This window comes from Ailuropoda melanoleuca, chromosome 15, assembly GCF_002007445.2.
Source record: "Ailuropoda melanoleuca isolate Jingjing chromosome 15, ASM200744v2, whole genome shotgun sequence".
NCBI lineage: Eukaryota > Metazoa > Chordata > Mammalia > Carnivora > Ursidae > Ailuropoda > Ailuropoda melanoleuca.
Window position 1 is genome coordinate 85,012,089 of NC_048232.1, and position 24,107 is coordinate 85,036,195.

Genomic DNA, 24,107 nt, shown 5'->3' on the forward strand with positions numbered 1-24,107 from the left:
CAATCTCAATCGGTCTAAGCCCGTCCTTGGACCCATCCATTTCTGCAAGAGAGGCAACAAGGCGCAGCCCTGAGCAGGGCACAAAGCAGGAGGCAGGGAGAACGGACCCTTGCGCTCCCCTGCTCTGCCCTGGGCATTTGGACTCCCTTTGCTAGTCATTGAGTAGGAACGGGCAAACGCTGCTTATTTGGTCAGTGAGAGTTAGGGGGAGTCAGCTGGAGAAGGGGGCTTCTGAGAAAGTTTTCATAGACACAAGGGAGGAACATTCTCTTCTCTGCCTTTCTGCATTAGTGCGTAAGGATACGATGCTTGGAGCAGTGGAGCCACGAAGAGACAAGCTTGAGACCAAAAATCAACTCACGAGATCTTTGAAGACAGGAAGATGTTGAGCTACTGACTTACCCAACAATCACCAGACTCTGGTTAGTGTGACAGACACTGCTCACTGTTCCCGTGTGTCCGTTTTCCCTGCCATCTGTTTAGGAATAGAACGTTCAGAGTTTCAGCGGGCTGTGTGTTCCCCCAGCTTCAGACCAGCCTTGGCAGCCGGGTGTGGCCAAGTGATTAAGTCCAGGCCAATGGTATGTGAGCAGGAGTGATGTATGCAAACTTCTGGATTAAAGCTGGTTGCTTTGGGCACTCTCCCTCCTTCCCACTAGCCGGAAAACGGCAGGAGCTGGAGCAGCTGGAGCAGCTGGAGCCTTCCAGATGCCCCGTCTTGGGGATGGCAGAACGGCCCCACGCCCCGGAGTACTCACCTGGGGGCCGTGACGTGGGAGAGGAACAATCTTCTGCCTTCCTTAGGCTACTCTACTGTGCAGTCTTTTCCTCTATAGCAGCTTTCTGGGTACCTTAACCACTACGACATGTGGGACGATAATGCCCTTGTGGTTTCAATCACCCTGAGTTGTTTCTAGAAGCCAGAGGCCCCGTCTCTTGTTTCTCTCCTTGGAACTTGGTGGGGCTGGGGGCTGGGTTCTGATTTGTGTTGTGGACCATGGCTGTGACGAATGTCTTCCTGTTTGGGGACCTCCCCACTACCGTTCAGTCTCACCCACCACCTTGCTTCCCTCCTGCTGTGGCCCCTTGCGCAGGAAGGTGGGTGCCCCCCCCCATAGCCCGGATCAGCCTTGAGTCCCGGAAGCTGTGTCCAGTCTCAAGCCCCGACCTCACAGCGGAACTCCCAGCATGCCTTGCCCTGGGCTGGCCCCTGTCAGGACTAGCAGGGATTTAGGATCAAGCGAACCGTGAAGCCAGACTTCCAGGAACACACTTCTCACTCACTCACTCATCCTCCATCTGTTAGGCACTCAGATGGAGAACATTCCAATTTAATATTTAAACAAGAAGTTGAGTATCGATACAGGGGCAAGGGGATGGCATTCCCTCACCCCAGCTACGCGCTCCTTGCCTGTGCTTGGTCAGCTAAGAAGGTTCATTCAATTATTGACAACACACCTGCCTCGGGCCCTGCTGGGCCCCTTGCTGACCCCCCATGAAGGGACGGGTCCTCATCTCCTTCCCCAACCCCCAGACAAGGACATCTGCGAATGCACCACCAGAACCAAACCGCAGGGATCCTGGGATCTGATTACTTCCACGGGGGCCGGCCCCTCCTTTCTTGTTTCCGAGAACTAGAGAACTCAGTTGCCCAGCAAATGTTCTGGCTCCTACCATGAAGGGGGGCAGCACCGGGCCTCCAGAGCACCAGGCAGCTGCGAGCCTGGGATGGGGCAGCACCAAGCACAGGGTCTCAAGGGAATCAGGGAGACGCAGCGGAGCCGGGAAGGGGTGTGTGCTGGGAGGTGCTCTGTGGATGCTGTACAGGGAGGTCAGGAAAAGCCCTCTCAAAAAAAAGGAAGAACCCTCTCCAGCTCCCGGAACCTGCCTCCTTCCTGCCTGGAGCTCGGGCCTCAGGACAGCCCAGGGCTGGGTTCAAATCTCAGGACTGCCCCCTTCTTGCTAAGCCTCGGTTTCCCCACATCGCAGTTGGGGAGCTGTTATAGATAGCGTATTCCATGCCGGGGGCCCTAAGGGCCCCGTCGATCACCACAACCATGCGAGGAGGCTGGACCCGTCGCTTCTGCCAAAGAGGCCACAAGGCACAGCCCCGGCCAGGGCACAGAGGCCAGGAGGCAGGAAGCGGGAGCCACCCCTGCTCCACCCTGGGCATTAGGACGATTCCTCCCAGACCAAAAGAGGGCCAAGAACACTCCACCAGGGTGGGCAGAGACGGGTCCGCAGGGCTGGGTGGTGAGGGTGGCACCTTGTGGCCTCGCCGCTGGGAGATGAAATCAGGCTCCCCCTTCCCTCCACCCACACCCATCCCCTCGGCCTCGTTTCTCCAGGACGCTGCTGTTATTTCTGGCCAGCGGGATCCTGACTGGTTTCGATCTGCTGCATTAAGAGGCTGGCGTGGGGCAGGCTGAGCGAGGTACAGCCCTGCCCCTACACCTCCATCAGGCTGATGGATGGGGGGTGCTTCGTGGAACGTGGGAGAGGAAAAATCACCTCTGTGCCCCCCCGCCCCGCCTGCCCACTTCCTCAGGGAAAGGATGCCAGGAACATCTGAGAGTTATACCATTCTCGGCCCTGCCTGGCATGATGTGAGGAGAGTCTGGGGCCAAGGTTCCCTCCTGGGCCCCATTTCCAAAATGAGGTCCTCTGAGAAGGTCTGTGAACATTTGGCCAAGCTGCATTCCCACAGAGCCGGCTTCAGCTACTCCGGCCTGGCCCAGCCCCCTGGGTCAGGTGTCAGGGGTGGCCAAGGACCTGGCGGTCTTACTGATGCATCCTGGAGAGAGGGGATCCAGAGTTGGTCCCTCAGCTCTGCACGGACTGCTGGGAACTCCTTGAGGTCCCCCCTCGCCCAAAGTGACATGGATGTGCCCTGCTGGGAGCCTGAGACCAAACCCAGGAATAGCCCTGAGAGGCCTTTGGCATGGCTCTGCCCTTCAAGATCTTTGGGGGAACAGGCCAAGAATCCAACAGTCAAGGGGGATGCTTGGGAGCTGTGGGAAGAGCTGGAGGAAGGGCAATCAGGGAAGGCTTCCTGGAGGGGACATCAGCCTTACAGGAAGGAGCAGGAGGAGCCTGCTGGTGAAGATGGTCGGGAAGGGCATTGCAGGCAGCAGCACGGGCCTAGAGTATCAACATGTGGCCGTGAGGGGAGGAAGAAGAGTCTCCAGACGCAGTTCAGGGGCGCCTGGGGGCTCAGTCGGTTGAGCGTCGGCCTTCAGCTCAGGTCGTGATCAGGTTGGGCTCTCCTGCTCAGCATGGAGTATGCGTCCCCCTCTCCCTCTGCCTCTCCCCCTGCTCGGGCTCTCTCTCTCGCTCTCTCTCAAATAAAATCTTTAAAATAGGTGAATGATGTTGTGGTTGGAGAAATAACTGACCTGTAATCCACTGTTGTCATCAAAATATCACCTGTTCTTGAATACCCCTAGAGCTGGGAAGCTCACCTCCTAACTAGGCTGCCCAAGACAGTCTGCATGCAGAATCCAGAGGTCTCTAAACATCTCCCCCTCGGCTGCCAAAGAGCAACCTGCTGAGCCACAGACCTCCTGGCAGCACCCCCTGGTCCCGCAGGGAAGTGCTTCTCCAGCCTGGCTGGAATGCCCAGCTCTCAGAGAGGGCTTCCTCAGCACAAACCAGCTGGGGCCGCATCTGGCAGAGAGCATTTTCCTCTGGCCCAGCCTTGGGGCTGCCGGCAGGGCACCTCTGATCTCTCCCAGGATCTGGGCCAGGCATCCAAGGTGAGACAGGAGGGACCTCACAGGCTCTCACACCTCCCCCTCTAGGTCTGGGGGCAGCATGTCCCTACTCTGGTAATGGACTCCTGGGGTGTCTTGTTCACCCGTCCCCCGCCCCCGCCCCTGTCCCCTGGGTCTCTGGACTCTGCTCTCTGGGCATGGCTCTCCAAGCATGTCACCGCGACGTCCAGCCCCTGCTGCTTCCCCATCTGCAGAATGGGGCTAATGCGGGCTTGTGGGAGTGGATTCGTTTTATCAACCACCAAGCACTCGGTGTCAAGGAGTCACTTTTATTATATTTATTATCCCGTGTTTATCGTGGGCAAGGTGGGGGGTGGTTTTCTTAAAATGCTTTTCCTGAGCCAAAAGAGCTCCACGCCCCCCTGCCCTGGAGTGGCCAGCTGGCGCACGTCACCCTTGCAAATCTCTGGAAAGGAGAGAGAATGGGGTGACCAGGCAGGGCTCCCCCAGAGGGCTCCCCAGGCCGGCTCTGCTGGCCTCAGCGCCTCTGAAAATGAAATCATAGGCAGAAAAGAGCAAAGCACCCGCCCCGCCAAACCGGGCTCATGAGGCTGGGTGTGCACCCCTGCTCTCCCACAGGCTGCCTCCCCCTCTCCTCGGGAGCTCTCCTCTCCTTCCTACCCCTTTTCTGGGGCTTTTCCATCCATGCTCTCTTTGTGGGCACCTCGGCCCCCACCAGCCTGGCCTCCCCGTGATGCCCGGGCAGCTGCTTTGATGTGCACGGCTCTGGTGTTATCCAGAAGCCCCAGATACTCACTCCAGCTGACCCCCCCACTTGTTGCCTCCACCCTGAGAAAGCACACTGGCCTGGGGGTGTCCCACCGGCCTCACCCTGAAGGGAGCAGGGCCAGGGGCCTGCAGCGCGTCCTCCAAGCACACCTCTGGGGCCAAGAGCTCCCCACCCTCCCCAGAGCCTGCCCCGAATCCTAGGCAGCAACTCAGGCCTCCCTCTCCCAGGTCCTCCCATCTTGCCGCCCCCCTCCCCAGGAAAGGTGGCCAGGAGCCCTTCCCCGTCAGGACGCCTGGTGGTGGGGGGAGGGCGACCCGCAGGCCCCTCACAAGTACATCTTCATGGCCTCATGTGTCGTGGGACAGTAGCGGGCGTGGAGCTGGGCCAGCAGCGCCCGGGACGTGGCCTCAAAGCGTGTGCCCTGGCTCTTCTTGTTCCACACGTGGACAGCGTACGTGGCCTTGAGCAGCTGGTGCAGCTCCTCGGGGCTGACCTCCTGGAAGTACTTCTTCCAGTCCTGCCAGGGGATGGGGTAGAAGGCCTCGCAGGGCAGGGCGGTGACGCCGCGGCAGGCGTGGCTCTCATCCAGGCTGCGGATGGAGCACCACTTCTTGAAGACCCGCGTGAGCAGCTGCGGGCCCTGGTGGCCCCAGATCCAGCCGTTGTAGTGGGCCACGAAGTCGCGCATGCACAGCGCCATGAACTCGTGGTGGCGCTCGAAGGCCAGGAAGGCACCGTTGAGGACGTAGCGGGACTGAGTGCCCAGCGTGTTGGTCAGATTCTGCAGGTTTTTGAGGACGATGAAGTCCGTGTCCAGGTAGATGCCGCCGAACTTCCACATGAGCGCGATCCGGGAGGCGTCGGACAGCACAGGCAGTAGGTAGGGCTCCCAGCGGTGCTGCCGGGCCGCGTACCAGGCCGCCAGGGGCGTGTCCCGGAACAGCTCCTCTAGGTCCAACGGGAGCAGGTGCACGTTGGGGAAGCAGCCCAGAAGCGAGAGGCCCAGGTGCCGGGGCAGGGAGGCGTTGCCGCCGGGCAGCCCCTTCATCAGGACCACCACCCGGGACTCGGGGTGGGCCCTGGCGGCTGACTCCACTGAGCACATGAATAGAAAGTTGGGGCTGGTCCGGTCTGATGTCTCCAGGAAGAAGATGTTGACCGGAGGCGGGGTGCTGGAGGGCAGTGAAGGGGACACCAACTGGGGGCAGGGGATGTCGGCAGGCAAGTTAGAGAACTCTCTTTGGCCCCTGGGTCCTCCCACGATGTGCCAGTAGATCATGATGGAGACGAAGAACGTGAACTTGAAGCTGATGATAAACAGGGTGCAGACCCGCTGTCTCGGGGCGCCCCGGAACAGCCGCAGCAGGCACTCAGGGGGCCTGGACATGTTCTCCCCAGATGACGCCAGGAGCCCGCAGCAGGAACTGGCCGGTCTATAAGAGACGAGCATCACATTCGGGCAGACTGCTGGCATCCCTGGCCCAAAAAAACACTTCCCACAAGCACCAGGTACGGCCAACGCCGGCTTCCAAAGCCCCCCTGGGCCTGCGGGCTCTGAGTCCCACCTCCTTCCTCACCTGCGAAACGGAGTGGCAGGCCAGGGGCTGAGGTCTGGGCAGAGTCCCATTTGCTCTCTGTGACACACCTGGGAGCTTCCCGAGCACCGAGCCAGGGCTGCCTACAACATATGGCCATCGCGGGCCCAGCCCGGGCCCTGGCACAGGCGACGGTTGTCAGAAGTGACAGCTCTGCCACGTGGCACGCAGGCCTCTCTGTCCTGTGAGGCCTGGGCCGGCAGCCCACGATTCGATGCCTAGCACATGGGCCCCTCAGCCCCATTCAGTTCCGCAAGCCAAGTCTGGAGCTGCTCCAAGACGGCAGATGCCCAGCAGCCTTGGGGCCTTTCAGCAGAAAAGACTGGGGACTGGACAGGCCTGGGCACTGGCGTGCTAAGGGGCTGGCAAGCAAGCCTGCGGGATGGTGGGCTCCAGTCTTACGGGGATGCATGCTGGGCCCTAAAGCCCTTGTCTCAGACACGATGGGAGATGGAGTCTCCCGGGCGCCTGGCCTCCCCAGCCCCTGCCCTGGGCCGTGCTTCTTAAAGACACAAGCCTGGAGGGAAAGGGGCAGGGAGACTGTGCTGTAGCCCATAACCCTGCCTAGGACTACTGCCCGTTGACTCTCAGCCTCTCCTGGTGATGTCCACCTGGCCAACAACCAAGAACATTCTGGGGGCCCTGCAGGCGGCTGGGGAAATGAAATAGGCTTGGGTTCTCCCCAAGGGCAGGGCGATGGGAGCACCTGGGAGACAGACACAGGACCTCAAGTCGGCCTGAACCAGCTAAGACCTGGAGTGATGCACTCAGCTCAGATTTCCCACAGGCAGGGCAGGAACACCGGAGCCCGCTAAAGGGCTAACTGTCGCCACACATGTGCCAGGTGACCTGCTTGGGATGTCACGCACATTTAACTTGCTAGACCCCCACGGCCACCCTATGCAGTGGCGGTCATCACCCCCACCTCACAGGTGAGGACCATGAGGCACCGATTAGTCTGGTAACGGTCCTGTGGCAGGCGAGTGGCGGGGCTGGGGCTTGAAGCCAGGCCACCTGGCTCCGGAGTCTACTCTCAACACTGCACCGTCCTGCCTGGGAGAGAAATGGCGCAGGGACGGGGGAACGTGTCTGGCACTTTGGGGACTCAGTGCACATTCACCTGGGCTGTTCTCGCTCTTCACAGAATCCCAGCCACCGTTTCCTCAGCGCCTTCTAAATTCTTGGTGCCCCATGCACAACCCCCCCGGCTCTCCATAACCCCAGGGTGGCTGGATCATTTCTACTTTAGAGGCCAGGAAACGTGGACACACAGGGGTGGAGGGACTGGGCACAGCCTGGGGGCCAGCGGGGGCCGGAGGGAACCCCTCCCCAGGACGGACAGGTCTCACAGCCTGAGCGTGGTGCCAGGAGGCCAGCGCTGGAGCATCGGGCCTGCCCTGCCGGCGGGGGGCCGGGAAGTGCGGTGACGTCACTGGCTGGTAACTGACCAGCCTGGGCGGCGCATGGCGGCGAAGTGGGGATCCAGGCAGCCCTCTGCGAGACACGCCCCGGCTCAGCAGCCAGATTCCTCTGCCAACAGGAACACGGCCCTTCCACAAACTCTCCGCGCCCACAAATCCATCTGCAAAAGATGGCGAGACACAGAGTGAGGAGGTGACGGGCCCACGGAGGCCTCATCCCCCAGCCACACGCAGTCACTTGTTCATGGAGCCGTTGGCTCTCTGGCCCCACAGGGAGTGTGCTTGAGAGAAAGGAAGAGCCGGGTGCAGCTCTGCCCCGGAAGAGCTCTCAGCACGTGGGGGACTGTCTGGAAGCAGACAAGGACAGCGCCGGTGACAGCTGACATGGAGCGAAGGGCCTGGCGGAGCCAGGGGAAGGTGGCTTCCTGGAGAGCTGGCACGGATGAAAGGGCCTTAGCCAGATGGGCCTCTGTAAGCGCCACGGGGGCCTGTGCACCCTCTCCCACCAGAGCCTGGCTCGGTGCCTGGCACACGGTAGGCACACACAAACGGACTCATCCTCTCGCTGATCTGCTCACTCACAGACTCACTCTCCTGGCGGCCAGAGGGACGCTCCAAAGACACAAGCCAGGCCACGTCATTCATCTGCTGAGACCCTCAGTAACGTGGGAGGCCCAGGTCCAGCAGGTCCTGCGAGTCCCTCACCCCTGGCCTCACACCCCGCGTCTCTCCCCGTCGCCCACCGGCTCACTCTTTCTCAAACCCATCCCCCCACGTTGCCGTCTCAGGGCCTGTGTGCATGCTATTCCCTCTGCTTGGAACGTTCTTCCCACAGCTGTTCACCTGGCTCGTTCCCTCACCTCCCTCTCGTCCTCACTCAGAAATCATCTTCCCAGGGCATCTGGGGGGCTCAGTCAGTGAAGAGTCTGCCTTCGGCTCAGGTCGTGATCCCAGGGTCCTGCGATCGAGCCCCGCGTCGGGCTCCCTGCTCAGTGGGAAGCCTGCTTCTCCCTTGTTCCCCTGTCCCCAGCCCCCCCCCACTCGTGCTCTCTCTCACTCACTCTCTCTCAAATAAATAAAAATCTTTAAAAAAAATCATCTTCCTGTGGGGCCTCCTGAGCCCCTAAGTTCCCCCTCCCCTGTCACTTCATGGCCTCCTGTGGACTGTCCCCCGTACCTTATTTAGCGTACGGGACGTTTGGTGCTCGTTGGTGTGGGTTATTTATGGGGAACACCACCCCATGAGGACGGTATTTTCTGTGTTTTGCTCAGCATCCAGAATAGAAGGTGCTGGGTATGCAGTCGGTAAATATCGAGTGAGCGAGTGACTCAGCGGGTGGGTGAGTGAGTGAAGGAGCAAGTGAGTCAATGAAGGAGCGAATCAATGAGCCACGTGCGAATCGATGAATGACCGGTGAGTGAATTAATGAGTGGGCGAGTCAGTGAGTTAGCAAATCAGCGAGGGACCACAGGAGCCATGAACATGTGAGTGAGAAAACGGGCGGAGGTCAGGTGAGCAGCCTGGGATCCCCCAGCTGGGTCATGAGCGGCAGAGCCAAAAGAAATCAAGAACCCCGTGTTCCCCTGCCCTGGTTTTCCACTGCAAGGAGAGGCTATTTTGGTCCTGAGTATTTTTAACCCCACGTGAACCACACTGAGGAGTGGACAGAGTTGGACAGAGCCAGGTCCCGGCCTCCCGGAGACCCCGCAGTGTTGGGGTGATCTGGCTCTTCCGTGGGGCGGGGTGGGTGGGGGCTGGGCCTGCTGGGCAGGCAGGGTGTGCCACCCGAGGCTGCGCCTGCCCCAGTGGAGAGTGCCAGTCCCAAGCAGCACCGTATTTGGTCCCGGAGCCCAAGACCCAGGAATAGAAACTGTGCATGGGGCCAAGTTGGCCACAGCCCAATACCCGTGTGACCTCAGGTCCAAAGCATGCTCCTGGCCCCCCGGGATGGGCCTCGCAGCTGCGGCCCAAGTCCTGGCCCTTGTCAGCAGAGCCTGGCATGTTGCCACTGCCTCCTCCTGCCTCCCTGCCCCAGGGAGATGCTTCCCGTTAGCTTGTTAACTGTGGCCACGTGCCTGCTCTGAGCCCCTGTGTGGGCCCCCATCATCAGGAGCCCCATGAGCCATCTCAGGCAGGAAGTGAGGGTGAGAAGCACACAGCTGGTGGGTCAAAGGGCCCAAGGCCTGACCATCCCCTGCTGGCCAGGCCCTCCGCCCCAGCTTTGTGGGCCCCATGTCAGGAGCATAGGTGTCAGGGACCAAGCCCACGTGCCTAGAAATGGCTCCTCTGCCTGAACACTGTCATTCCTTCATGGCCCACGGTGGGGGCACTCCACCTCTGACCTGCCCTCGGGTCCCGTGTCCAGCCCAGCTCAGCCCGGTGCTGGTGGACCGTGACCCAAACAAAGCAGAGTCATGGAGATGGTCACACACGGTCCACGCTGAACCGCTGGCTGCCGGGATGGGTGCTGACTGGCTCCTAGAGTCCTGGAGAGGGAAAGGGACTCGCCCACGGTCAAACAGCAGTGGAGGGTGGAGCTGGCGCCCTCAGGGAGCCCTTCCTGCCCCTCTGCAAGGAGCGCCGCACCCCCAGGTCTTCCTGGAGATGCTTCAGGAGGCAGACAGCCCAGCAGAAGTCGCAAACTGCAAAACCGAGGAAACAGAAGAGGGACCGACTCTGCAGCTTCCCCAGGTTGCTTTCCTGCAGCTGCTGAAACCAATGACAGGCACCTATTTTCCCACAACTCTGGAGAGCAGAAGGCTAAAACCAAGGTGTCAGCAGGACGGACTCCCTCTCCAGCTCTGGGGGTAATCGTCCCTTGCTCCTTCCAGTTTCTGGTGGCTCCAGGCCCTCCTGGGCTTGTGGCCGCTTCCTCCCGTCTCTGCCTCTGTGCTCACGTGGCCTTCTCCTATGTGCGTTCTCCTCCTCCTCTGTCTCTCGTAAGGACACTTGTCATTGGACTCCGGCCCACACCTGGCTAATCCAGGATCGTTTCCTTACCTCCAGATCCTTAATGTAGTAAGACCTGCAGAGACCCTCTTTCCCAAGGAGGTCACAGTTCCATGTTGCAGGGGGTAGGACACAACATATCTCCTTTGAGGTCACTATTTATCCCACAACACCCCCTTTCTATGTCCCTCGGTCCTGGAGTCTCAGAGCCACCTACCTTCAGGTCACACACTGCCTGAAACGTCACTAAAATGGCAGCTGCATGGAGAATGTGCCTGGGGGGGGATCTCTGCATGGCAAGAGAAAAGGGTTAGAAGTCACTTGCACTGGGGATTCCCAGTGGAGATGACGGTCTTGCCTGCCCAGCATCCATTCCCCCTTCTCCTGATAACAGTACCCGGATTTCCTTTGAGGAACCCCCTCTGCCCCACAGACCCCACTCTCCAGTTCTTGGGGTGGGCACGCAACTCAGGTTTGCCTAATGCCGGTGCCACTTTCTCCTGGCCACAGTGAGAAGCTCAGGGACGGCACATAGCCCAATCCAGGCCAAGCAGAGTCACGTGGTTTCCCATGGAGGCGCTAAGATGGAGCCAGGAGCCAGGAGGGGAGACCCTGCCTGAGAATGAAGCTGGCCCCGAGGCCAGCAGAGACGAGAGATGGAGAGAAAGACATGGTGATGACATCATCTTTACAGCTGGATTCTCCCACCCCTGAAGCTGGTACATCCTGGACTTCTTAGGCATGTCAACCAACACACAGACACAGACAGACACAGACACACACACACACACACACACACACACACACACACGGGGAAAGAGAGAGAGAGATGAGGGAAGAGTCTACCCAACTGGAAGCGGGGATGCTTCTGGAGACAGGACAGGATCCAGAACTCAGACCCTCCTTGGTGGGAAGAGCCAATACCCAGGGCTTGAAAGTCCTGCTTGAAGGGTCTGCTGTCCTGCCCCCACACCCCCCTCCCATGTTTCAGGGCATAAACAAATATTTTTTTTAAAAGATTTTATTTATTTATTCATTCGACAGAGATAGAGACAGCCAGTGAGAGAGGGAACACAGCAGGGGAGTGGGAGAGGAAGGAAGCAGGCTCATAGCGGAAGAGCCTGATGTGGGGCTCGATCCCATAATGCCGGGATCACGCCCTGAGCCGAAGGCAGACGCTTAACCGCTGTGCCACCCAGGCGCCCCAACAAATATTTCTACTCAAGAAGTAAGAGTTCGTTACTAGAAGGTGATCCTTGTAAAAATGGCAGTTTTCAGAGCAGAGGTTATAAAATGTTTCTCCTCCAAAGCCAGTAAGATGTGCTGAAGCCAGCAAATCAGGAAGGCAGTGGCTTGCTCTTACCAACAAAACGAGGGAGGTAGAGACTTGTTTTTCCAATAGGCATAGGGCAGATTCTTGGTTCTGAATCTTTCCTCTGCCGCTGATGTCATACAGACCAGCAGGGAAAGAGAAAATAGACCACAAGCTACAGCTTTAGTGCAACTAGGGGCATGAAAAACCCATAAACCCCAACTCGCATGTGAGGCCCAAAGCACCTGAGCCCAGCTGGTGAGGACAGGGTGCAGAGGGGCCCAGAAGTGGAAGACGGCAGAAATCACTACTTCTAAAAGGAAGATGAGTAAGTCCGAAGAGTGAGCTGTAGCCTGAATGAACCAGGAAGAGTTCAAGTTTGGAGGCAAGTGACCCCTTCAAGCCAGTTGGGTTCTGCGAGGCGAAAGGGCAGTGGATCCAGAGAACAGTCATCTTTCATTTTTTTTTTAAAAAGATTTATTTATTTGAGAGAGTGACAGAGAGAGCACACAGCAGAAGGGGCAGGGAGAGGGAGAAAGAAGCCCAAGCTGACTCCATGCTAAGTGCAGAGCCCAACACAGGGCTCGATCTTGGGACCCTGAGATATGACCTGAGCTGAAACCAAGAGTTGGACATTTAACCAACTGTGCCATCCAGGAGCCCCAAGAAAGGTCATATTCTAAAGGAATAATCCATTTCCATAAAAACAGAGAAACTTAGAGAACTAGCCTGGCCTCTCTCCCAATTTCCATCAAAACCTCCTATTAAATGCTGATCCAGGAAAATACAACCAATTTGAATTTAAAAAAAAATGGTTAAAGGAATAAAAAAATAGCGTCCATACAAATATGCTCCAAGAATGAAAAGGGAAAGGAATACTAATGTTCTCTTACGTGTAAGGAAAATTCACCACAAAAATATTCCCACAAAACAAATAAAAATTCTAATACAAAATTACAGCATGAATTAAAAAAACAAAAACAAAAACAACCCAACTTTAAAAAGTAATTCCAGCTATGAAGGCAGACCAAAAAGCAGAAATAAAAGAGCTGGAGAAGAAATGGTCAAAGTGACAGCAGGACATGAGGACCATATGTGATGTGAGCATGGACAGACCTCAGGAAAGAATTAGAAGGAAAATACAAGAATATTTCAGAAACGAAGACTAAGCAACAAGAAATACACAGGAGAACAGACTCCAGACAAAGTACAGGAAGAGACACGAAGATTAACATGAACAAAAAAGTCAACAAAAATCCAGCAGAAATAAAGAGAACAAAGAACCAAACAAAAAAACAAACAAAAAACCAAACAAACCAGGATGATCCAACACACGTACAACCCAGGCTCCTGAAGAAGAAACAGAAACGAATGAATAGAATAAATCTCTGCAGTTACAATTCAGGAAAACCTTCCCGAAACAGGGGAAGACCTACTGAAAAGGCACACCTTGTACTAGAGAACAGTGACCCAGAATGATAAATCCCAAGACATAAGACAGTAAAATCACTGGGCTTCAAAGGTACAAAGATAAATCTTTGCATAGCTACGTACAAAGCGCAAGCCATCCACGGAGGACAGAGAATGAGGCTGGCATCAGATTTCTCCGCGGCAGCATTTAAAGACTGAAGATAGTGGACCACCTACAGGGTCATCAGGGAAAGAAAGCTGGAGCCAAAGATTAACCCAGAGCCACACTGTTCTTTATAAAGATGACGGGGCACGTGGGAGGCTCGGTTGGTTAAGCGGATGCCTTCAGCTCAGGTCATGATCCCAGGGTCCTGGGATCGAGCCCCAAGTCGGGGTCGGGGAGCCTGCGTCTCCCTCTTATTCTTCCCCTCTCACGTGCTCATTCTTGCTCTCTTTCTCAAGTGAATAAATAGAATCTTTGAAAAAAAATAATACATATAAAGATTACACGCCAACAGTTTTGAAGTACAAGGACCTAGGCAAGATTCCTCCTCTGAGAAAAACCGAGGAATCAACTTCAGCCAACCAAGGAGTGCTTGAAAGACCTGTAATAAGAGAACTGAATATATTTAGATGCAGAAACCCCTCTCCCCCCATGAAAGGGTAGGAATGAAGATGACAGATGCAACGAAAACGTTACCTAGCCGGACAACATGGAAATGATACAACTACCCAAAACTTGGTAGGCAAGGTTCTGGGAAAGGAGGTCCAAAGTGGAATGAGTTCCATGGTTACCTCATCTTTTAACTGCAAGCGGTAAGAGCTAAAAAATCAAACAGTAAACGTTTAAGCATATTTAAAGAACAAACGTGGCAAAAAGAAGGATAACGCTGCCCTATTTTATCGAATCTAGTAACATGCACTGTTAGGTGCCCACTAAAAAAACTAAAATGTTGTGAATTAAACAATGTCACTTTGCTTTCTTATCATGCAGAATTTTCTGGAAAAAATGCTTTAGTCAGATTTTAAAATCACCCATCCAAGGGGCGCCTGGATGGCTCAGTCAGAAGACCATGCGACTCCCCATCTCAGGGTCTTCCCACACGGTATCACTCCTGTACCAGAACGTGGGGGCCATGCAGCCTTTCTCAAAAGTGCTTCACTGTTGTCCCCAGAATCTTCTTCCAAGCTGCTGATACCTCTTCTTTAGGTCTTCGTGTCATTGCCTAAGTAGGCAACGGCAACTGTCATGAGCACCACCTGACCAAAAGCTGCTGGAAGCATCAGAACGGAAAGAAGCTAGGCCGTAATAACTCAGCACAGTATCAGCTGAAATGGGGCAGCGACAAGACAAAGGGAAACAAGAAAGAGGAAACAAGTTAAGTTTATTGTTCAGAGAAGAGAAACAATACTGTCTAAAGAGAGAAGAAACTAAGAGTATTATATAAAGGTGTAAATAGAAATGTATCCACTACAACAAAAATACAAGCTTTCCCAGATATCAGAGGAACTTTTTTTTAAAGACAGTGAGAGAATAAGGAATGCAGCCCTCCCACATGTGTGAAGACCTATCTCCGTACATACACACAATATGACAGAAAGACCAAAGACACCTGTGACATCAATATATATAAACAGGCTTAATTCACTTATCTTTATGAAGAAGATTTTTTATTTAAATCCCAAGCAAAACCGAACTCTATCCTGTATCTGAGAGATAGAGATATACATCGAAGTGATTTAGAATGGTTAATAGTAAAAGAAAGAGCAAAGGTAGAAAAAAAATACAAATAAAAACAAAGCTGGGGCCATAATCTTAAGATCGGACTGAGAATTCAAGCCAATCATCACTAAAGGAGCCAAAGAAGGGCCATTTGTAATGCTAAAGGGTATAATTCACAATGTACCAAGTAACACTGCAGCAATTTTCAGGAATTAGAAATTACAAAATGCTAGGATAAATAGATTGAAACACACTAGTAAGAGATTTTAATTCCCTTTTCTTAGCCCAAGAAATAAGTAGATCAAATTATAAATAAGAATTCAGAAGTCGTAAATAAAATAATGAGTAAGGTTCCACACTATATCAAACTCTCTATCCTATCTTTAGACTTTCTTTGTAAGAGTGATGAAGCATTCATAAAAACTGAAAACAAAATTGACAAACCTTTAGCTAGAGTCATCAAGAAAAAAAGAGAGAGGACTCAAACAAATAAAATCAGAAAAGAAGGAGGAGAAATAATGATACCATTATTTGGTATAATGACACCATAGAAACACAAAGGATTACATGAGAATACTATGAAAAATTATATGCCAACAAATTGGACAACCTAGAAGAAAGAGACAAATTCCTAGAAACATGTAACATTCCAAAACCGAATCAGGAAGAAATAGAAAATTTGAAAAGACTGATTATCAGTAATGAAATTGAATCAGTAATCAAAAAACCCCCAAAAAAACAGAAGTCCAGGACCAGATGGCTTCATAGGCGAATTCTATCAAATATTTAAAGAAGCATTAATACCCTTCTTCTGCTTTTTTTTAAAGATTTTAAAAAATGTATTTGAGAGAGAGAGACAGCAGAGGGAGAGGGAGAAACAGACTTCCACTGAGCAGGCCCAATGTGGGGCTCCATCCCAGGACTCTGGGATCATGACCCAAGCTGAAGGCAGATGCCTAACTGAGCCACCCAGGCACCCCAAATACCTATTCTTCTTAAACTACTCAAAAAAATAGAAGAAGGAAAGCTTCCAAATTCATTCTGTGAGACCAGCATTACCCTGATACCAAAACCAGATAAGGACAACACATGTGTGATGAACATAGATGCAACAATTCTCAACAAAATATTAGCAAATCAAATCCAATGATATGCTTTAAAAAAATCATCATGGGGGGTGGGGTGGATAAAAAATAATCTGCCACAATCAAGTGGGATTTATTCCCAGGATACAGGATTTATTCCCAGGATACAAGAGTGGTTCCATATTCACAAATCTATTAATGATACATCACATTAACAAGAGAAAGGATAAAAACCATATAATCATCTCAATAGATGCAGAAAAAGCATTTGACGCAGTACAACAGCCATTCATGATAAAAACTCTCAACAAAATAGGTTTAGACGGAATATACCTCAACATAATAAAGTCCATTATGAAAAACCCACAGCTGACATCATACTCAATAGGAAAGAACTGACAGCTTCTCTTCTACAATCAGGAACAAGGTGAGGATATTCACTCTCACCACTTTCATTCAACATTGTACTTGAAGTCCTAGCCACAGCAATCAGACAAGAAAAAGAAATAAAAGGCATCCAAACTGGTAAGCAACGAAGCAAAACTCTATTTGCAGATGACATGATACTATTCATTGAAAACCCTAACGATTCCACTAAAAAACTACTAGAACTAAGAAATGAATTCAGTAAAGTCACAGGATATACAGAAATCTGTTGCATTTCTACACACTAATAATGAAGTAGCAGAAAAGAGAAATTAAGAAAACAATCTCATTTACAACCGCGCCAAAAGGAATAAAACACCTAGGAGTTAACTTAACCAAGGAAGTGAAAGACTGGTACTCTGAAAACTATAAAATACAGATGAAAAACATGAAAGATGACACAAACAAATGGAAGACATTCCATGCTCACGGATCGGAAGAACCAAGACTGTTCAAATGTCCATACTACCCAAAGCAATTTACAGATTTAATGCAATCCTTACCAAAATACCAACAGCATTTTTCACAGAACAAGAACAAATAAAGCTCAATGTGTACAGAACCACCAAAGACCCTGAATAGCCAAAGCAATCTTGAGAAAGAACAAAGGTGGCAGTATCACAACCCCAGATTTCAAGAAATACGACAAAGCTGTCGTCATCAAAACAGTATGGTATTGGCATAAAAACAGACACATAAAACAATGGAACAGAACAGAGAGTCCAGAAATAAGCCCATGCTTATATGGTCTATTAATCTCCAACAAAGGAGGCAAGACTGTGCAATGGGGCAAAGACAGTCTCCTCAGTAAATGACGCTGGGAAAACCGGACAGTTACATGCAAAAGAATGAAACTGGACCACTTTCTTACACCATACACAAAAATAAACTCAAAATGGATTAAAGACCAAGCTGTGAGACATGGAGCCATAAAATTCCTAGAAGAGAGCACAGGCAGTCCTTTCTTTGGCCTCAACTGTAGAAACATATTTCTTGGTAGTCTTCTCTGGCAAAGGAAACAAAAGCAAAAATACATATGTGATTCTGGAATTTGACAAACTGATACTGAGGTTCGTATGCCAAAATAAACAAGCAAAGACCTATCGGAAAACTCTGACAAGGAGGGAAAAGAGAAGAAGGACTGGAAGTTCTTTTAGATAGAAAAACGTTCTATGAAGTTTCGATACTTAAAACAATGCAGTCTTTAAAAAACAAACCAGAAAACAAAAACAATGCAGTCTTAGCATCTGAACAAACAGGGCAATGAAACAAAAGCTATCACAGCAATCTTAACGTCCCTGTGTATGCAATGAAGGCAGGATCTCCAGTTAGTAAAGTAAAATGGGGGGTGTGCTTGGGTGGCTCAGTCGGTGAAGTGTCTGCCTCCGGCTCAGGGCGTGATCCCAGGGTCCTGGGATCGAGCCCCACATCAGGATCCTCTACTGGGAGCCTGCTTCTTCCTCTCCCACTCCCCCTGCTTGTGTTCCCTCTCTCACTGGCTGTGTCTATCTCTGTCAAATAAATAAATAAAATTAAAAAAAAAAAAGTAAAGTAAAATGGGTCTTCTAAGGCGTTGGGCAACTGGAGCAGAAGCTGGGTTCACATCGCAGAACATGCCCCAGGATAAACACCAAATGTAAAATAATAAACCCCATAAACACTTAGAACAAAACATGGGTGAATTCCTTTATAACCTCGGAGTTGGGAAAGTTCTCTTAATTACGTACGAAATCCATCCAGAAGCCATAAAAGAAAAGACGAATACATGTGACTCCTTGAAAAAGCCCAACTGCTCCATGTCCTCCCCCAACATCCCATCAGCAAAGCCAAAAAGGAAGTGACAACTTGGGGTAGGTTTTGTGCCCCTCGGATCCCCAAGGTCCCCAAGGTCCGACTTTCTGGACCCTCTAAAGGGCTCCCCGGAATCAAGGAGCAGACAACCAACCACACAAAAGGGAAAAGGCCAAAGCCAGTTCAGACACAGCAAAACATGCTCCTTAATGTGTAAGCAAGCGTGAGGGTCTTTTTGTAAGTAAGAGAAACGCAAATCAAAACACTCAGCATCTCTCACCTGTCAGACTGGCAAAAATCCAAACCTTGGACAACACCTTGGTGTGGCCTGGCTGTGAGATGACAGGCCCCTCGCCCAGGGCTGGTAGGCACGCAAACGGTCCGCCTCCAGTCCGTGGTGGAGGGCAAGCGAAGAACATCTATCAGAATGACACAAACGCTTACCCTTTCACCATGTAACACCACCGCTTACCCTTTCACCATGTAACACCACCGGGAATTCATCTGTAGATAAGTGCCATTTGTACAGGTCACAGGTTTGTTTTCAATTGCCAAGGACTGAAAACAACCCAAGGTCTTTTTTGAAGGGACTGGCTAAATACACAAAGACACACACCAAAGACACGGTGTAAACATCGGCTCTCAGAGGCAGGGGCGAAGGCTGCTTTTACTCACTGTTGCACCCCTTGTGCCCAGCACAGGCCCTCGCACACAGTAGGGGCCCAATGTGTATTTTCTTTTTTTTTTTTTTTTAAAGATTTTATTTATTTATTTGACAGAGAGACAGCCAGCGAGAGAGGGAACACAAGCAGGGGGAGTGGGAGAGGAAGAAGCAGGCTCATAGCGGAGGAGCCTGATGGGGCTCGATCCCAGAACGCCGGGATCACGCCCTGAGCCGAAGGCAGACGCTTAACCGCTGTGCCACCCAGGCGTCCCATCCAATGTATATTTTCTGAACGAATGAGTAAATGATCCCTGAACTGCCCACAAAGCCAAGATCAGATAGGGTGACCAACCCGTAAGCCATTTGCAAACTGCAAACTGCAAACCGGATGCCGGATTACAACTGATAGAAAGTGTAATTGACAGGTCCCGCCTCACCACCTGAGGGCACAAAATAAGGTCACATACCTTCGACTTTTCATATTGAAATACCTGAGTCTTTCCTGGTGACCTTCTCAAGGCTGCAGGGCTAGGACGCAGGCGAGACAGGATTTGCACCCGAATAAATCTGCCCCTAAGTTGCAGACCTCTCCTTTTTCCCTGAGGCCATCCCTCCCTGCCAGGGTCACTCCAGCTCCGCCCTGGAGGCTGGACTGAGGATCTGGCTGCCTGGGGTTGGCTTCTCAGGAGCAGGGTCAAATCATGCCCCCTGAACTTTATGCCCAGTTCGGGCAGCATAAGCCACCACAAATCTGGACTCCTGTATGTTTGCTGTCTTGGCATGTGCACACACACTTGCAGGACGTCTGCGGTGCCAGGAGGGCTGGCTACGGATGAGCTTTCTGCCTTGGTCATCTGCTGCGCCCAGCAATCACAGAGGCACGAGCAGCAGGGAAACTCTTCATCAGATAAGACCATGGCGGGCAAGTTCCCGCCTGCATTAAGAGTTCTGAGTTCACTGTATTTGGAAGTTCCCAGGTTGCTTTTTTTCCTTTTTTACCGTATTCAAGATTACAGGTAATTGGCAGCAAAAGAGCGCGCCAACCCCGCCCCGCACAACATGCACACACAGCAATGACCATACGGGGTATTCTCCGTCTTAACAGTCTTTGCTGACTGCGTATTACCTGAACAAGGGACCTGGTTTCTATCTTCCACACACTTGCTCTGTGATCTTGGAGTCTGACCTCTCTCTCATAAATTCTGAGCCTCAATTTCTTTATCTGTAAAATAAAGAGCTTGGAAGAGACAATGTCTAAGGACCCTTCTAGAAAGACCTTCCAAATTTGGCTTCTCTAGTACCAGTTCGGTTCATGCCATCAGAGGTGGACCTCGCTGACCTTTCTAGACAGTGTATTTCAGGGCCACCTGCCCCTTGGTGCCAGGCCAAGAGCACAGGCAGATAATAAGGCCAGAAGGATGACAATTCACAGATAAGAGAGTTCCTGTTCAACCTGATTTCAAAAGTCTTCTTGGAAAGAAACCCATCAAGCCCTTGGCATCACACTCAGTCCCCTGACCCTTCATTCAACAAATGTTTGAACACTTATTATGAGCCATGCCCCACTCCAAGGTCTGGAAATAAGACGGCGGTCAACAAAGCAGATCCTCTCTTGCTTCCTGGAGTTGAAATTCTAGTGGGAGAAAATTAACCAGTAAAGAAATACATCAGGTGGATAACATGCTATGTGGAAAAATGCAGCAGGGAGCTTGGACTGAGAGGCCGGGGGCGGGGGGTGCTACGTCACACAGACCAGTAAGGATGGCCTCTCTGAAAAGCTGACATTTGTGCCAAGAGCTGAAGGAAGTGAGGGGACCAGCCTTAGGGCTATCTGGGGGAAGTGTGCCCTGTTAGGGAAACTGGTGAGTGCAAAGGCCCTGGGGCATGTGTGCCTGAGGTGCTGATGGAATAGCAGAGTTAAGTAAAGTAGTAAGTAAAGTGGGAGGAGGAAGGTACCAGGAGAGGAAGTCAGAGAGAGAAAGAGGAGACCAGGTCATAGGGGGCCTTGAGGGCCACTGGAAGAATTTGTCTCTCTGACTGGGAGGGCTGCCATTGGGAGCTTTTGAGGAGGAAAGGGCTACAATGTGCGGTATGTCTTAAAGAGGTATTTGGGATCTGGCTGCTTTTTGAGACTAAACCAGGGGGCATGTGTGGCCACAAGAGAGCAGTTATGAGGCTCTTGGGATAGTCCAGAGGAGAGGGGGTGGAGGGCTGGGAAACAGGGGGAGCGCTCCTCTCGAAACATCTTTCTGACCCATCTCTCCTTCCCACGCCAGCCCCGTGACCATAACTCAGCTCAGGGCTCGGTTCTCTGCCTCAGGACCTACCACCCCAGCCTCTTGCCTGGCTTCCTGCCTCAGCCCCAAGCAGGTTTCCACACCCCACACCACCCAGGCCTGGTGGGCACTTCCCCTGCAGCCCCTGCCCGCCCCCAGGCCCACAACTTCCAGACCAGCCAGGCTGACCTCTGCCAGATTGCTCAAGCCATCCAGCGCTGGGAATTCCAGATTTCTGCAATATGCTCTTTCCTTTCCCATAGAACATTCCTCCATCCCCCTCTCCCCAGCAACCTTTTAACCATAATATGTGGGAAGAGCTGCCATTTGCCAAGAACACACCACAGGTCAGGCATCCTGCCAAGCACTGATCACTCTTCCTTAGGTCTTCATGTCTACCACTATGGCCCCATTTCACATGCAAGAAAATGAAGGTACAGAGAGGAAAGGCGACCTTCCCACTGCTGCAGGGCTAGTGAAAGTGAGGCAGGATCTGCACCCCGGGATGTCTGCTCCAAGTCCTCAGACAGTCCTCCCTCCCTGAGTCTCTCCTGACCTAGGTGGGCAGAGCAGGCCACCTCCAGGAAGCTGCCTGGATTTCAGCACAGCTCCAACTTTGGGCCATGGTCTGGGTCCCCATTCCTGCACACACTGGTCCTTGTGGCTTTCAAACCAGTGTGCCCAAACCCTGGGCCTCGTCCACATCTAGACCACAGGCAGACCCTCAGGGCTCCAGTGAGTCCCGCTGGGAATGGCCAGGGTGTGTGCGGCCGTGGAGGACACTGGGAGCACAGGAACATGGGCACTGAGCCACACGCCACCCACTCTCCCGAGGCTGTAAATGACAGTAACTTAGAGAGGGCACCATCCATGTGTGAGGACTGAGGCACGAAGGAAAGCCATCCTGACACTCCAGGTGCCCTTGAAAATGACGGAGAGGAAAACCAACTCCATCGCTCAAACCCACCAGGCTCTGGGATTCCCACATTTCTGGAGTACGTGCTTCCCACTTCCCAAGATGTCCCTCCAACCCCTCCCCTGCCCAGCAGCCTCCTAACCAGAACAGGAAAGAAGAGCTGCCGTTTGCTACCCACCACACCAAAATGCCGTTCCAGCTGCACGGGTGACAGGTGACTACAATTGTGGCTTCACGCCTTTGCACACTGTCTCCATATTTCCACAATCGAGGGGTTGTGTGCGTCTCCGGTCACCACCCCGCAGTGACACCTGCTTTACTCTACCCTGAGGACGGTGTGAGGGCACTGAAGACCTGAGGCAAAAGCACGCGTCATCTATTCTTCTGGGTCCCTTCCCGATGCCTCCCTGCTGGGGGCGGGGGCTGCCACGTGGGGTTGTCGGGGCTGTCGCAGACACGGGGCAGTGTCTACCCAGAGCCACAGGAATACAGAGGGAGAACCTACTGCACGTACTGTCCGACACCTTGCTTTGTTTTTCACTTAAAAATCTGCTGGGTCCCCGTATTTTAAAACTAGATAGTTGCACAACGGTACACATTTCCTAAAACTCCCCGAACCGTGTGCGCGCGCTGATGTGTAAATTGCACCAGAATAAACCTGCTGGGACGCGTGCGCTCTGCCCTCGTTTCCTTCGTTCCATATGCTAATTTTCCAGGGCTACAGTGTATCTCATAGGGCGGTTCCATCCTTCCCTTGGCCTAGTTCCTGTCCTGAGTCCTGGAAATGTGGTTTCCATCTTTCTGCTTTTACAGACAACACCGTGGTGAATATCTCGGCACTCAGGTCTTCGAGCACATCCTTAATTACTTCTGTAGGCCTGGTTCCTAGAAATGAGCCTCTTGGATCACAGGAAACATAATTTAAAGTGTTAGATACAGGGGCGCCTGGGTGGCACAGCGGTTAAGCGACTGCCTTCGGCTCAGGGAGTGATCCTGGCGTTATGGGATCGAGCCCCATATCAGGCTCCTCTGCTATGAGCCTGCTTCTTCCTCTCCCACTCCCCCTGCTTGTGTTCCCTCTCTCGCTGGCTGTCTGTCTCTCTGTCCAATAAATAAATAAAATCTTAAAGAAAAAAAAAGTGTTAGATACAGATCACTATCTTGTCTCCAGAAAGGTTTTTAAAACACTCCACATTCTCTGGGCACCTGGGTGGTTCAGTCGGTTAAGCACCTGACTTTGGCTCAGGTCATGGTCTCAGGGTCCTGGGATCGAGCCCCCACTTCTCCCTCTCCCTCTGCTCCTCCCCCCCACTCATACGCACGCTTGCACTCTCTAGTAAGTCCATATTCTCTCCAGTGTCAGGACTCACCCACCTTCCCATGACCCTCAGCCCGGGGAAGGGTGAGCTGCTTGAGCCATTTCCGGAAGGCTCCCTGTCAGGCGTAGAGCTCCGTGGTTAACAGTAACAATAGTATATACATCTTCTGAGGGCTTAGTCTGCACAGACACTGGTCAAAGTGGTTTTCGTGGAGCAACTCATTTAATCCTCCCGGCAGCCCCGAGAGGCAGGGGCTTTTACCATCAACTACGGTTGAACCAAGGCACAGCTGGGATTCCAGCACCCCTTGCCAGGTGGAAGGACTCAGTCGGCCTGTGGCCCAGCCAAGTTCACCTGGGACTGCTCTGGCTCTGGAGGCTGAAACTCACTGCAATAAAGAAAAGGTGCTTAACCCAGAGCCTCAGTGTCCTCATCTGTAAAATGGGAAGAACAGCACAGGATGGCAGAGGGTTTTTTTTTTTTTAAAGATTTTATTTATTTATTTTGAGAGACAGAGAGCACAAAGGGGGGGAAGCAACAGGCAGAGGGAGAGGGAGAAGCAGACTCCCCGCTGAGTGGAGAGCCGGATGTGGGGGTTGCTTCCACGGGGATCACGACCTGAGGTGAAGGCACTGTGCCACCCAGGCACCCCTGCAGAGGGGGCTAAATAACAAAGGGTCTGGCACCTCATAAGGGCTCAATCCATGCCCCCCCCC

At 52.6% G+C, this 24,107-nt stretch overlaps 1 protein-coding gene across 6 annotated transcripts in view; it reads right to left on the reverse strand.

Moving 5' to 3' along the window:
• Window positions 1-3,998: 3,998 nt before the first annotated feature.
• The window catches only part of A4GALT (alpha 1,4-galactosyltransferase (P blood group)), a 24,815-nt gene continuing 4,706 nt past the window's right edge, over window positions 3,999-24,107 (reverse strand). Inside the window, exons 1-3 of one of the 6 annotated variants that reach the window (XM_034643936.1) lie at window positions 18,497-18,961; window positions 6,081-7,680; window positions 3,999-5,936 (exon numbers count right to left, since the gene is read on the reverse strand). In XM_034643936.1, the coding sequence (XP_034499827.1) occupies window positions 4,829-5,936; window positions 6,081-6,130 (1,158 nt within the window). In that variant the 5' untranslated portion in view covers window positions 6,131-7,680; window positions 18,497-18,961 and the 3' untranslated portion in view covers window positions 3,999-4,828. Of the gene's footprint in view, window positions 5,937-6,080; window positions 8,527-18,496; window positions 18,962-24,107 lie in introns of those variants that run through there. The other 5 variants (XM_019807431.2, XM_034643937.1, XM_019807432.2 and 2 more) reach the window with 5 other exon arrangements.